At 45.2% G+C, this 14,189-nt stretch overlaps 1 protein-coding gene across 18 annotated transcripts; it reads left to right on the top strand.

The window, feature by feature from the left end:
* The first annotated feature begins 7,121 nt into the window (after positions 1-7,121).
* Positions 7,122-14,189, top strand: LOC104988100 (retinol dehydrogenase 16-like). 18 transcript variants are annotated; one of them, XM_010839282.1, is made up of 7 exons: positions 7,122-7,229; positions 8,454-8,506; positions 9,243-9,449; positions 9,679-9,744; positions 11,471-11,729; positions 12,597-12,760; positions 13,328-14,189. In XM_010839282.1, exons 1-7 carry the CDS (start codon positions 7,162-7,164, stop codon positions 13,543-13,545), a joined length of 1,035 nt encoding a protein of 344 aa, XP_010837584.1. In that variant the 5' UTR covers positions 7,122-7,161; the 3' UTR covers positions 13,546-14,189. The 18 variants fall into 18 exon arrangements, with proteins under 18 accessions (XP_010837584.1, XP_010837590.1, XP_010837601.1 ...); XM_010839288.1 differs by having other exon boundaries at positions 7,178-7,229; positions 9,109-9,449; XM_010839293.1 differs by having other exon boundaries at positions 7,191-7,229; positions 9,134-9,449.

The raw sequence follows: 14,189 nt of genomic DNA, 5'->3' as shown, positions 1-14,189 counted from the left end.
CCTACACAAACTCTTCCAGAAAATTGCAGAGGAAGGTAAACTTCCAAACTCATTCTATGAGGCCACCAGCACCCTAATATCAAAACCTGACAAAGATGCCACACACACACACACACAAAACCTACAGGCCAATATCACTGATGAATATAGATGCAAAAATCCTTAACAAAATTCTATCAGTCAGAATCCAACAACATATTGAAAAGATCATACATTATGACCAAGTGGGCTTTATCCTAGGGATGCAAGGATTCTTCAATATCTGCAAATCAATCAATGTAATACACCACATTAACAAACTGAAAGATAAAAACCATATGATTATCTCAATAAATACAGAGAAAGCCTTTGACAAAATTCAACATCCATTTATGATAAAAACCTTCCAGAAAGCAGACATAGAAGGAACATACCTCAACGTAATAAAAGCCATATATGACAAACCCATAGCAAACATTATCCTCGATGGTGAAAAATTGAAAGCATTTCCCCTAAAGTCAGGATCAAGACAAGGGTGCACACTCTCACTACTACTATTCAACATAGTTTTGGAAGTTTTGGCCACAGCAATCAGAGCAGAAAAAGAAATAAAAGGAATCCAGATTGGAAAAGAAGTTAAACTCTCACTGTTTGCAGATGACATTATTCTCTACATAGAAAACCCTAAAGACTCCACCAGAAAATTACTTATAGCTAATTAATGAATACAGTAAAGTTGCAGGATATAAAATTAACAAGATATAAAATTAAAATTAACAAGATATAAAATTAACAAGAAATCCCTTGCAGTCCTATATACTAACAATAAGAAGACAGAAAGAGAAATTAAGGAAACAATTCTATTCACCATTGCAAAGAAAAGAATAAAATACTTAGGAATAAATCTATCCAAAGAAACAAAAGACCTAAATATAGAAAACTATAAAACACTGATGAAAGAAATCAAAGATGACACAAATAGATGGAGAAATATATCATGTTCATGGATCGGAAGAATCAATATAGTGAAAATGAGTATACTACCCAAAGCAATCTATAGATTCAATGCAATCCCTACCAAGCTACCAAGGGTATTTTTCAGAGAATTAGAACAAATAATTTCACAATTTGTATGAAATTACAAAAAACCTCAAATAGCCAAAGCAATCTTGAGAAAGAAGAATGGAACTGGAGGAATAAACCTGCCTGACTTCAGGCTATACTACATAGCAACAGTCATCAAGACAGTATGGTACTGGCACAAAGACAGAAACATAGATCAGTTCAGTTCAGTTCAGTTGCTCAGTCGTGTCCGACTCTTTTCAACCCCATGAACCGCAGCACGCCAACCCTCCCTGTCCATCGCCAACTCCCAGAGTCTACCCAAACTCATGTCCATTGAGTCGGTGATGCCATCCAACCATCTCATCCTCTGTCGTCCCAATGGAACAAAATAGAAAGCCCAGAGATAAATCCATGCACCTATGGACACCTTATCTTTGACAAAGGAGGCAAGAATATACAATGGAGAAAAGACAATCTCTTTAACAAGTATTTATGGGAAAACTGGTCAACTGTAAAAGAATGAAACTAGAACACTTTCTAACACCATACACAAAAATAAACTCAAAATGGATTAAAGATTTAAACGTACGACCAGAAACTATAAAACTCCTAGAGGAAAACATAGGCAAAACACTCTGACATAAATCACAGCAGGATCTTCTATGACCCACCTCCCAGAGTAATGGAAATAAAAGCAAAACTAAACAAATGAGACCTAATTAAACTTCAAAGCTTTTGCACAACGAAGGAAACTATAAGCAAGGTGAAAAAACAGCCTTCAGAATGGGAGAAAATAATAGCAAATGAAGCAACTGACAAAGGATTAATCTCAAAAATATACAAGCAGCTCCTGCAGCTCAGTTCCAGAAAAATAAACCACCCAATCAAAAAATGGGCCAAAGAACTAAACAGACATTTCTCCAAAGAAAACATACAGATGGCTAACAAACACATGAAAAGATGCTCAACATCACTCATTATCAGAGAAATGCAAATCAAAACAACAATGAGGTACCATCTCACACTGGTCAGAATGGCTGCTATCAAAAAGTCTAAAAACAATAAATGCTGGAGAGGGTGTGGAGAAAAAGGAACCCTCTTACACTGTTGGTGGGAATGCAAACTAGTACAGCTACTATGGAGAACAGTGTGGAGATTCCTTAAAAAGCTGGAAATAAAACTGCCATACAACCCAGCAAATCCCACTGCTGGGCATACACACCAAGGAAACCAGAATTGAAAGAGACACATGCACCCCAATGTTCATCACAGCACTGTTTACAATAGCCAGGACACGGAAGCAACCTAGATGTCCATCAGCAGATGAATGGATAAGAAAGCAGTGGTACATATACACAATGGAATATTACTCAGCCATTAAAAAGAATGCATTTGAATCAGTTCTAATGAGGTGGATGAAACTGGAGCCTATTATACAGAGTGAAGTAAGTCAGAAAGAAAAACAGCAATACAGTTTATTAAAGCATATATATGGAATTTAGAAAGATGGTAACGATAACCCTATATGCAAGACAGCAGAAGAAATACAGATGTAAAGAACAGACTGTTGGACTCTGTGGGAGAAGGCGAGGGTGGGATGATTTGAGAGAATAGCATTGAAACATGTATATTATCATATGTGAAATAGATCGCCAGTCCAGGTTTGATGCATGAGGCAGGGTGCTCAGGGCTGGTGCCTGGGATGACCCTGAGAGATGGGATGGGGAGGGATGTGGGAGAGAGGGTCTGGATGGGGAACACATGTACACCCATGGTTGATTCATGTCAATGTATGGCAAAAAGCATCACAATATTGTAAAGTAATTAGCCTCCAATTAACATTAAAAAATAAATAACTAAAATAAAGTAGAGGCCTTGACTAGTTTCAGAAAACAGGCCCTCCTAGATGGTGCTAAAGCCATCCAAGCCTTAAATGAAGAACAAATCCAAATGAGAAAAGCAGTAATTCAAAATAGAATGGCTTTGGACATGCTCACAGCTGCTCAAGGAGGGACATGTGCTATAATTAAAGTTGAATGTTGTGTATATATTCCTGACTTATCTGGCAATGTATCAGCTGCTTTAGATGACGTGAAAAACCAGCTAAAAGAAATGTCAAATGAAAACATTCCTTTCTGGGCTTCAGTCCTATCTTGGGTGAAGGGTAATTGGCAGGAAACTATATTTACCATTGTTACAGTTGCCTTGATAGAAATGCTTTGTGGACCCTGCATTTTACAAGGTATTATGAACTTTGTAACCCAAAGGTTGGTGTCGTTCTCCCAAATTGGCAGTCAGAGAGCCAGGGTGCAATATATCCCTATGAGTGATGCTCATACTATGAGTTAAGAGCATCAGGAGTGGGGAATGAAGGAGGAAAGAGACAGAACAGGCTCCATCTTGAAAGCAGGACTCCATCTTGGGCCAGACTGTGGACTTTGAGCTATATGCCCAGTATCTATGGAAACAACATACCAGCTGGAAAACCAGACACCCCCCCACCCCCCATGGAAGAGTCCCAGGGCTCATACCTAGACTCTCCGGCGCCTAAAAGAATACTCTAATTATCTGTGTAACAGGATAGAACCATAAATTCTATTATGCTTATTGGGGTATGACCACAGGCCTATTGATAATTGTCCACTGTTAACTACCTAGGCTTAAGGCGTACGAATTAAGGGTTAACTTTGATTGTATCTTCCTTTTCCTTTGTTCAGACTAGTTTCAGAGAATTTGGGGAGGTGGGTTTGAGCATGTACCCTCAGGGTATATAAGGTTTTTACAAAAACTAATCAGGGTCCTTGGCTAAGAGGAGACTTTGCCTTGGGCCCGCCGGTGTAATAAACTGCACTCCACTATCTGCATTGTCCTTCTGAGTGAGTTTGTTTCCTGGAACTAGTGGCTACAACATTATCTTTCAGTTTGTGAATATAGTGTATCACATTGATTGATTTGCATATATTGAAGAATTCTTGTATCCCTGGAATAAACCCAACTTGATCATGGTGTATGAGCTTTTTGATGTGTTGCTGAATTCTGTTAGCTAAAATTTTGTTGACGATTTTTGCATCTATGTTCATCATTGATATTAATTGGCCTGTAGTTTTCTATTTTATTGTTGTTATCTTTGTCTGGTTTTGGTGTCAGGGTGATGGTGGCCTCATAGAAGGAGTTTGGAAGTGTTCCTTCCTCTGCAGTTTTTTGAAAGAGTTTTAGAAGGATAGGCATTAGCTCTTCTATAAATGGAAAATATTGTATTCTTTAGAACAGCACTACTTAGTAAAAAATACTCATGGTGTGAATATAATAGCTTCCCACATTTTATTCACTGTATTCAACATAAATGATGTCTTGGAAAACTTCTTTCTATCCAATTCCTTACTCTCTAGTCATGTATATTAAATTGATATTTGGTCAAATATGGCTGGAAGATGAACATTCCTACAAGGGCAGACTTGTTGCTGAGCATCGGAGGGACTAATTATGTGTGTTAATAATTCTGACACCCTGTACCCAACTGCCCTGACCCTGCTCTTCTGCCCTGAGTTCTGTTATTTGGTACATCTTTAAATTCTTGGTATTCATCTTTGTTTCTCCTAGACAGGTTTCCATGAAGCTGGGCAACCTGTGAATGGAGGGGACTGATCAGCACTTGAGGGAGGGAACTGGGGACTGACTGGCTTCCTATGGTTGGAGGGAGGGTGGACTTTCCTAGTGCAAAGTGTAAATTCCAGTTTGGGTGATGGTGGTTAATACAGGCATGTCTGCCTCCCTCTGAAACACTACCCCTTGAAGGAATTCCTCAGATTCCTTCAGGAATGTAGTTTAGTGTTGATCAGAGTATTTCAAGCCCAGGGCCATCATCCTGAAGCTGTTTGAGAATCTGAATATGTAATGGGATATTTATAATGTCCAGGAAGACAATGGGGACTATGAAGTTTCTCACACTGACTTCCTGACTATGGATCCATCTTATTTCATTTTGTCCATCCTTGCTTTCATCAACCCTGGGGTGCTAGTTTCTTGTCACCAGGCAGTGGGCTGTGCTGTGAAAACTGAGTCAAGAGGGAGGCACACCTTCTGTCCTCCCACTGCTCACAGGGTCCAGGGTCTAATGCTCCCCAAACCAGCTGGATCATGGTGGTCTCTGTTCCAGCCATTCCCCCTGCAACCTCTGTCCTAAGTCCTCCCTGAGTTGGAAGGAATTTGGCATCACAGCTGGGTTCTGTTTCCTGGGCCCAGCACACTGTTGCCCTCTCACCCTCAATCTTCCCAGGACTCTGGGGTCTGGTGAGTAATGCCGGCAACTCCACATCCACCCCACCGAATGGGTGGCTGATACTTCATGAAGATTCTGTATGTAGACCTATTAGGGGGTGATGGAGGTGATCCTGAGTCTGCTGCCCCTGGTGTGGAAGGTGAGAGGGCCATGTGGTCAATGTCTCCAGTGTCATGGGATGGGTGAACCTTGGAAGCTACTTCATGTCCAAGTACAGTGTGGAGACCTTCTCAGACTCCCTCAGGTAATGGCCTGAATAGATGTCCTCTCTGTCCTCCTGCTTCTGTGCTTGCAGGGCACTGTTCTTCAGGGGTTTCCTCTCTCTGGAAACTGTTCCTTCCAAGTCTCTCTCTCTTGCTCTGTGTAGGTCTTTCACTGGGAAGAAACTTTTTATCTATTTGGTGTCCAGTTGGGTCTAGGACTAAGGAGTTTGATTGAACATACTCCTGCCTGCATGAGGGCCCACAGTCACACAGTTTTGGAGGCAGAATTGGAACTGAAATGATTTGAGTGTGCAGTCCTTCCGTGTACTTAACTGCTACATACAGGTTCCAGGAGCCCTGTGGTGATGGTGGGGGCAGGGATTCCCATGAAGTAACTAATCAAGGGAGCTACTGCATCACAGCTGTGGGCAAGAGACTCTGGGGCTTCAGTGAGAGGTCGCTTCTAAATGTGTAGGAGTTGTGTCCACAGGCAGGGTGATGTTCCTAGAGGAGAGATGGCCAGGGCATTACTAGGGGAGGACAGCAGAGAGAGGATAGGTTTGAAGTGTCTGAGTTCTGAGTGCTTGGTGTCAGACAGGGGAATTCTGAAGAGTCAGCATGATCAGGAGATTCTCAAGAGTCTCTGAGTCCTTCAAGGCTGTGGTGTCAGGCCCTCACGTCACTCCATGTCCCTTACTCAGATGCAGGCCTAGAACTTCATGCTTGATCTGAAGACTCCAGTTTTCATATTGTTATTTACACACACACATACACAACACACAGAATGCCAGACATATCAGACCAACTGAAATTAAATAATCATTGATTCGCTTTATAACTTGAAGGCATGTGTTCAGGACCTTGGGACTAACCCTCAGGAATCCTCTTCAGCTTGTAGAGAGCTTGAGATGTTAAACCTCATGACCCTCCTTGCTGAGCCTACACAGGGGCCGGGGAGGGCGGGCAACGGCTGCAATGAGATGGATGTCATGGTGGACAGAGTGGACTGTGACTCAAGGGCCCCAGTTCAGACAAGGCAGAACAGCAGGTGCATTAAAAGGAAGTGCAATGAACACCAGTGCACATCCTCAGCCTGGACCCTCGGGGCAGAGCCCTGTTTCTCCTCTTTCCTGGCCGCCTTCCTTGGGGAGGGAAGCGGGTCTGGTCTAATGGATATGTGCAGGGGCAGGAACCCATGCTATGAACATCCACAATAATGCCATAGGAAGCTGTGGTCACTTTTTCCTTAGGCCATCCTGGCCCACTGTGAGTTGAATGTGGTCAGTAACTCCCCATTCCCAATCCTCAACTGCGGAAACTCAGCACTGGAAGGCAGTGTTATGTCTCCAGGTAGTGGGACTGCATCCATGTGGAGCTGGAAATAAATTGCACAATTAACTCTCACTCCAGTCCTACCACCTCCCGTTGTTACAGATGCCTTCCCTTCTTCACAGGACCCTTCCTGGGTGGATGGAGAATTGTTTGTGGCCCTGACTCTTGACAAGTGCATCTCATGACACCCTGCAGGGCGTCAGCAGGGGGCGAGCCTCATCTATCCAATTAACAGGAAGCTCAGACATGTGCTGCCTTAGTACAAAGGGCAGCTGTCCCTTGTAGGACTTCCTGCAGAGATTTATGTCAGTGAGTCTCCCAGCAGGGTTCACATCTTGGAGATTTCTTGTTCTGCCCCTTGCAGCTCTCAGGTGAGTGAGTGTCACCCAGACTCCTTCTTTCCTCTCTCTTGACTTTCCTGTGGCTGTTCCCACCCAGAATGTTGTCTGAAGCTTCTGAGACCCCAGGGAGTCATCACATTACACTCAGATTCACAAAAAAGAAGCAAATGGGGTGAAGGCTGGATTGTGTCTGTTGAATGGCCCCTTGGGAAGCTATGGTGGTGGGATTCGTGGTTATTGAGAAAAAAAAAAATCTCATTTCTTTCAATAAAGAAACCACAACCTTCTCCCTTAGCAGGGTTAGTGTTTGTATAAGACTTGCATGTCCTCCCAGCTTCCTGACAGTTTCCGGGGCACCATCCTACATCCTGGCCTTCTTCTGTCTCACCCTTTGGGGAGCCCTGTAGGAGGGTCCTGCTGGTGACCCGGGAAGCACACACAGGCTGGTTTCTGCAGGACTGTCTTTTCCATTACTGCTGCTGACTCCCATCTGAGGGACAACCCCTTTCAGGATGACAGTCAGCTCCCTGCAGGTGGAAATGACCAGTAAAGGCTAATCTGTCATCTCCTCTCTGTTTGTTGGCTGCTGAGGTGGATTCCAGGAGCATCTGAGCCTCTGTGTCCTTGGGGAAGCCTCTCCTTCATCCCAGCGTCCGTTTTCTTTCCTCACTTGGAGTTATAGGTGTGATAAATGTGGACGGTGAGGAGATGTCCAGGGCATTGACCCTGGCTCCTTCTGTCCCTGTCCTTCTTTCCAGCCCCACGATCCTGGTGGTCCACCCCTGTTACTGGATGGTATCCTCCACCTCCCCCTGAACTCCTCCATGCACAGCTGTTCTGAGGTCCAGTCTCAGGTCCTTTCTTTAGTCTCCTGAGGGGTCAGCTTCCTCCTCCTCTCCACTGTTACCCTAACACAAACTGCAATTATTCCTTTCCATCATTGTGATTTATAGATCTCCCTGCTTGCCAGAGTTAGAACTCCAGTTAATGTTTGCCACAGTTCAAATCAGTCTCTTCTCAGTGTCTGATTGGTCAGGATTCTGGATGTGGTGCTGGGATGGGCAGGGGCTGAGCACAGAAGGGAGAGGCCAATGGAGCTGGGCACACAGGTCTGTAGGCAGAGCATCTGCACAGAGTAAAAGGGGAACAACTGTTAGAGCAACTTTGTGTGAGTCCTTCCAAGACCCATCCCAGTGTCTGGGAGAAATCTCACCATTACCTGTGTCCCCTCATCCCCTTCCTGTTTCCTCGTAGTGCCTCAGACACCCCCACTGTTCTTCTGAACACTTTCTGGTCCAGGGAACCAGGTGAGATCTTATTTTCTTTTGCCTTCTCCTTCTAATCCTAGAGAAGCTGAGGGTATTTAGTCTTTTAGGAGGGAATTCTGTGAGCTGAGCCAGAGGAGGAAACCAGGTCAGAGTCTAAGCCGCACAGCTAGTTGGCAGACGAACTGGGTTTTGAAGCCATGTGTTTTGTGAATCTAAGTATATTCCCCCTGAAGAATATTCTTTAGATCTGGGAGACTCAGGTCCCAGACTTGAAAGGGACAAAAGGAAGAAGATAGTCGTGAGCCATGGAACCGTGCCATTGCGGGTCCAATGTATGGGGTGGGGAGAGAGGCGGGCAGAGGCAAACAGGGAGGAGTGAGAGGACAGGACAGAGGTGGTTGGGAACCTATTGTCATCCCTAAGAGACTGTGTCGTAAATGCATTGACATCTATTAGAATTGGGTTAAGTGTACCAAAGAGCACGTATTGGGTTTAGAGTCAGTCATACTCACTGAAGAAGGTGAGCAGGACAATCTTGAGAATTCCAAGCGAGAGAGCTTGGACCCTGGCTTGCCAACAATAATCCTGTGTGTTCTTAATTTCTCCTACCTGATCACTAGCCAGACTCTATTTCACCCCAGGCTGTGTGTGTCTGTCCCATAAAAGGCCATGTGGCTGTACCTGGTGGTCCTCGTGGGCCTGTACTACCTCCTACGCTGGTACCGGGAGAGGCAGGTGGTGAGCCACCTCCAGGACAAGTTCGTCTTCATCACAGGCTGTGACTCGGGCTTCGGGAACCTGCTGGCCAGGCAGCTGGACCTGAAAGGCTTGAGGGTCCTGGCTGCATGTCTGACAGAGAAGGGGGCTGAGCAACTGAGGAACCAGACATCAGACAGGCTGCAGACGGTGATCCTGGATGTCACCAAGACAGACAGCGTTGCTGCGGCCACCGAGTGGGTGAAAGAGCGTGTCGGGGACAGAGGTAACACCCAGATTTCTTGTTTGTTTATTTCTTCTCTCTGTGTGAGGGGACACTGGTTGGCAGCTCCCTGGGGAACATTCCAAGCTGTTTCTGTGATTTGAAGTCCCACCTGTCTTCTTCACCTCACCCAGCTGACTAGCCAAACCTCTGCCACCCCATACCCCCACCTCCTGACCTAGCTTCTGTAGTTTGGGGGAGAGATTTCCCTGATGACACTGTGTCCTTGCAGACTACCTGTCTGGTGTCCCCTCCTCTCTCAGCGAAAGTCTGGCTTTCTTACTGTTGTGTGAGCAAGGTAATCAGGGTGGAATTTCTGGAGGAGGGGTGGAGAGGGGGAACTCTGGCTGGAAGGCTGCATGGGTGGCTGGGAGCAGGGCTGGAGCTGGGCTGTGTTCTCAGCACCTGAACACGGTCTTGCTGGTGACCCATAGCCAGGCTGCTAGAGGTTTAATGTCACTCATTTTTGGTGCTGACACTGAACTCTCAGGAGTTGTCTAAGGAAGGCCTGAAAGCTACAGTGGGGTCACATTCTCTTTTTTCTGTTTGTTGTTCTCCACGTGTGATGTGTCTCTTTGTGGTACTATAGTTGTACCTGTGTTTTATGGGAGAAGGAAAGAACTTTAATTTATCTAAATACAGATTTAAAACATGACACGGTGGACAGTGGGGAAAGTATGTGGATGAGAACCAAATCACCCTAAATCCTACCACCCACAGATAAGTGCTGATAACATTTTGACATACATGATATTACAATTTGGACATAGTCTATTTCCTAATTTTCCAGTGAAAGAAAGTGAACAATTTTACAGGTAACAAAAATGTGTTCAAAAATTAATAAATAATGATTGAGAATAGTATATTCTTTAGAATAGCTCTACTTCATGAAAATTACCTCATGGTATGAATGTAATTGGTTCCCATATTTTATTCATTGCATTGAGCATAAATGATGTCTGGGTAAACTTCTTTCTACCCAATTCCCTAAGCTCTAATCATGGCTATTAATTTGATCTTTGGTCAAATAATGAGGAATATCCATTTCTACAAGGGCAGGCTTAGTGCTGAGCAGTGGAGGGACTAATTCTGTGTGTTCATTCTGACATCCTGTTCCCAACTGCCCTGAACCCTTCTGTTCTGCCCTGAGTTCTGTTAGTTGATAAGTCTTTAAGTTCTTGATATGTCTTTGTGTCTCACAGACAGGTTTCTATGAAGCTGGGCAACCTGTGATCTGAGGGAACTGGGTCCAGAGTGGCCTCTTGTGGGAGGGAGAAGGTAGAGATTTCTGGGAAAACATGTAATTCCAATTTGGAGAAACATGGCTTCTCCTGAAAACCTACCCACTGAATTCCCAAATTTTTGTATGAATATGACTCAATATTGATGCAGGTGCTTCAAAGCCAGGCCCTACAGGTCAATACCACACCTCTCAACCAGTTCCCCCAAACCTGGGACTTCAGATCTCTTTTCCTCAACCAATCTGCCTTTAACCTTCATTCATCTTTTTATTTTTGTCTTTTATCTGTTTTCTCCTTCCTTCCTCTCTTTCCCTCCATTCCTCATTATTTCTCTCTGTTTTCCTCTTTTTCCTTCATACTAGCTATTGAGCACTCTGTCAGAAAATCTGAAAAGTCAGAGGAATATTTATGTCTGCAAAAGCAATATGGATTGTGAACATTCAAAATTTCATTCTCAAATTCCAGACCATAGGCACACTAGATCTCCTGAAGCTCAATACCTGCATTCATAAACTGTGGTTCCTTGTCACCCGGTTCCTTGTCACCAGGCACTGGGTGGGGTGTGAAGACTGAGTCAGGAGGGAGGCTGGCCTTCTGTCCTCCCACTCTTCACTGGGTCTGGTCTCCCTAAACCCCCAGGAGCATGGTAGTCTCTGCTCTATTCACTCCCACTGCGGCCTCTCTCCTAAAGTCCTCCCAGGTCGGAAGGTGACTTGGCACCATGACAGGGTCCACATTGCTAGACTCGGCACAGTGTTGCTCTCTTGCCTTCACTGTTCCCAGGGCTCTGGGGTCTGGTGAATAATGCTGGCATCTCCACGCCCACTGCACCCAATGAGTGGCTGACCAAACAGGACTTCATGAAGATTCTGGACGTGAACCTGTTGGGGGTGATTGATGTGACCCTGAGTGTGCTGCCCCTGGTGCGGAAGGCAAGGGGCCGTGTGGTCAATGTTTCCAGCATCATGGGCCGGGTGGCCCTCCTTGGTGGAGGCTATTGCATGTCTAAGTATGGCGTGGAGGCCTTCTCAGACTCCCTCAGGTAATGGCCTGGGACAGACTGCCCACCTTGGTCCTCCTGCTTCTGTGCTTCTGGGGGAGCCTTTCACAGTATTCCTTTCATCATTGACTAGAGCTCTTTTTTCTGTAATTGCCTGTCTTACTTTACCAGGCATTCCTTGGGAAGCTCCTTCCTAAGTTCGTGATATCAGGATGGGCTCCATGACTGTAGAGTTGGCATGAACTTACTTTGCCTGGATGATGTCCCACAGTCTGAAAGTGAGGCAGAATTGTCACTGATATAATTGGCTACAGCATGTTCCACATATATTGCTGCTATAATATTAGGTAGGGGCAACCTTGTAAGCAGTGTAACCTTATGGAAGCAATTAATCAAGGGAACCAATTAATCATATCAGCAGTAGAAACCCTAACTTATGCTGGGCTGAAGATAGCTCCAATGTGGGGGAAGGGTGTACTCAGGTAAAGAGATGATATTTAGGGGATAGTTAGAACAATCCAGCTGATAGATGGCCAGGAAGTAGATCTGTTAGGAGAGGAAGAGAGGAAATTGAGGAGTATAGAGCAGATAAAATATAGAAAATTTGGTGATCAATTGGATGTGAGGGAAATATGAAGAGATGGTACTTAAGCGGTACCTTGGAACACAGCTGGTAGGATTTAGAGGTGTAGGCACATGTGTACAAAATATTAGGAAAAATATTCAAACTCTATTCAGAATAACAGCATCATTAGATTTCTCCTTTGGCTTTCTGTACTTCACAACCTCCCAGAGTTTTCTGCTTATCCCACTGCAGTCTTTCTTGTCATCTTACAATTTTTGGTGTGTTTTTGTGTTTATGTTGGAAGACCTCTGAAGTCCTTGCCCCTCTGCCTGTTTGCCTTGCAGGAGGGAGCTCTCCTACTTTGGGGTGAAGGTGGTTATGATCGAGCCTGGTTATTTTAAGACCACTGTGACCAGCCCTAAGGCAGTTTCTCAGGGCTTCCAGGCATCATGGAATCAGGCCAGCCCAGAGATCAAGGAACTCTATGGAGAGAAGTTCATGGCTAACCGTGAGTGATCTGTGGACCTTGGGAAGTAAAGGGAGCTTGGGAGAGGTAAACTCTTGTCTGGAAGCCTGGGTCAGTCATTAGCACTTCCTTCAGTATCGTGTCCATCCTCCAGGCTCTGAGTCACCCACACAGTGGGGACATGGGTTCTGTCCCCAGGGTTCCATGTAATCACCTGGTGATCTAGGGAAAGTCTCCAGGCTTGGTAGACATGGGGACCACTGTCTCCCTGAACCCCTTTTTATTTTGGGAGGAAACTGAAGCCAGAGAGGGAAGACCCTGTGTAGTCATGGCAAGCTGGCATTAGAACAGCTGGTTTTCACGTCCTCGGATTTATTGTTTGTAGACACCTGCAGTTTATGTAGTCCTGATATTCTCAGGAAAAGAATTAGAGGTTACTTCATGTGGAACTATTGCTCCTGGTGTAAGAATGGGGCACTCATTTGAGAATGTAGGTTGATTCAGGTTAGGTGGCCTAGGGATTCTTAAGAACATTGATCCATAAGTTGATCCCTAAGTCAGAATGGACAGAGGTGGAAATATGTCTGGATTCTTTCTCATTCTGGACAGTCATGAAATCAGCCAACTTGTTGGAGACAACCAGCTGCCAGGATCTGTCCTTGGTGACCAACTGCATGGAGCACGCCCTGACTGCCTGCCACCCCCGCACCCGATACTCACCTGGCTGGGATGCCAAGTTCATCTACCTTCCCATGAGCTACCTGCCCAGCTTCCTGGTGGATCTCATGGTGTACTGGAGAAACCCCAGGCCTGCTAAGGCCCTGTAACCCAAGACTGGGGTGCATTGTAGGGGGTAGTTGCGTACAGAATGGGGAGAGGATGCATCGGGGGAGGGAAATATAGTGGAGAGTGGAGTTTTCATGTCACCAGGACACCTTTCCACCTCACTCCCATCTCCTCCCCAGTCTCCTTTTGGGACATTACTTAGGACTCGAGGATAGAAGGAAGAAACATGTTTTGTAGTGAGAAACTGAGATCAGTAGCTTTTATCTGTGTCCTGTTCCTTCATCAGCCTCTCAAGGCTCTGAGCCTTATGGCCCTCCTGCCACCCTGAGGAATCCATACTTAAGGGGAGGGTTGAGCAGCCAGGAGGGTCCAGACCCCTGCATCTTCTGCCCCTGTCCGCCTCTTCCAGGTGTGCCTTGGCCCTGGCCAGTGTCCCCCTCCCACTGCAATGCACATGAGAGATAAAGGCCCTTCTTTCCTAAAGATACTTGTAATCAGGGATGTGTGTGAGGGGTGACCACCAGCCTGACACGTCAGCCTAGGTGCTAACTCAGCCAATCTTGGCTGGAAAGTGGTGTCATCAGTGGAGATCCTGACAGAGAACACAGAAACCAATTCTTGTTTTGTCTTGAAATCTTAAATTTCCATTGATTATATTCCCCTAAAATAAAAATTTAGACATTTA

The sequence above is a fragment of the Bison bison genome, unplaced genomic scaffold (genome assembly GCF_000754665.1).
Source record: "Bison bison bison isolate TAMUID 2011002044 unplaced genomic scaffold, Bison_UMD1.0 scf7180017864115, whole genome shotgun sequence".
Classification (NCBI taxonomy): Eukaryota; Metazoa; Chordata; class Mammalia; order Artiodactyla; family Bovidae; genus Bison; species Bison bison.
Note: the sequence above shows the minus strand (reverse complement) of the source record. Positions and strands in the feature narration are given on the sequence as shown.

Bases quoted from the DNA above. Each gene is read 5' to 3' on its own strand.
- LOC104988100 (XM_010839281.1), top strand. From the start codon at position 8,187: ATGTTTGCCACAGTTCAAATCAGTCTCTTCTCAGTGTCTGATTGGTCA. The intron at 9,450-9,678 runs GTAACACCCAGA...GTGTCCTTGCAG, and splicing joins AGAGCGTGTCGGGGACAGAG to ACTACCTGTCTGGTGTCCCC. The intron at 9,745-11,470 runs GTAATCAGGGTG...CACTGTTCCCAG, and splicing joins CTTACTGTTGTGTGAGCAAG to GGCTCTGGGGTCTGGTGAAT.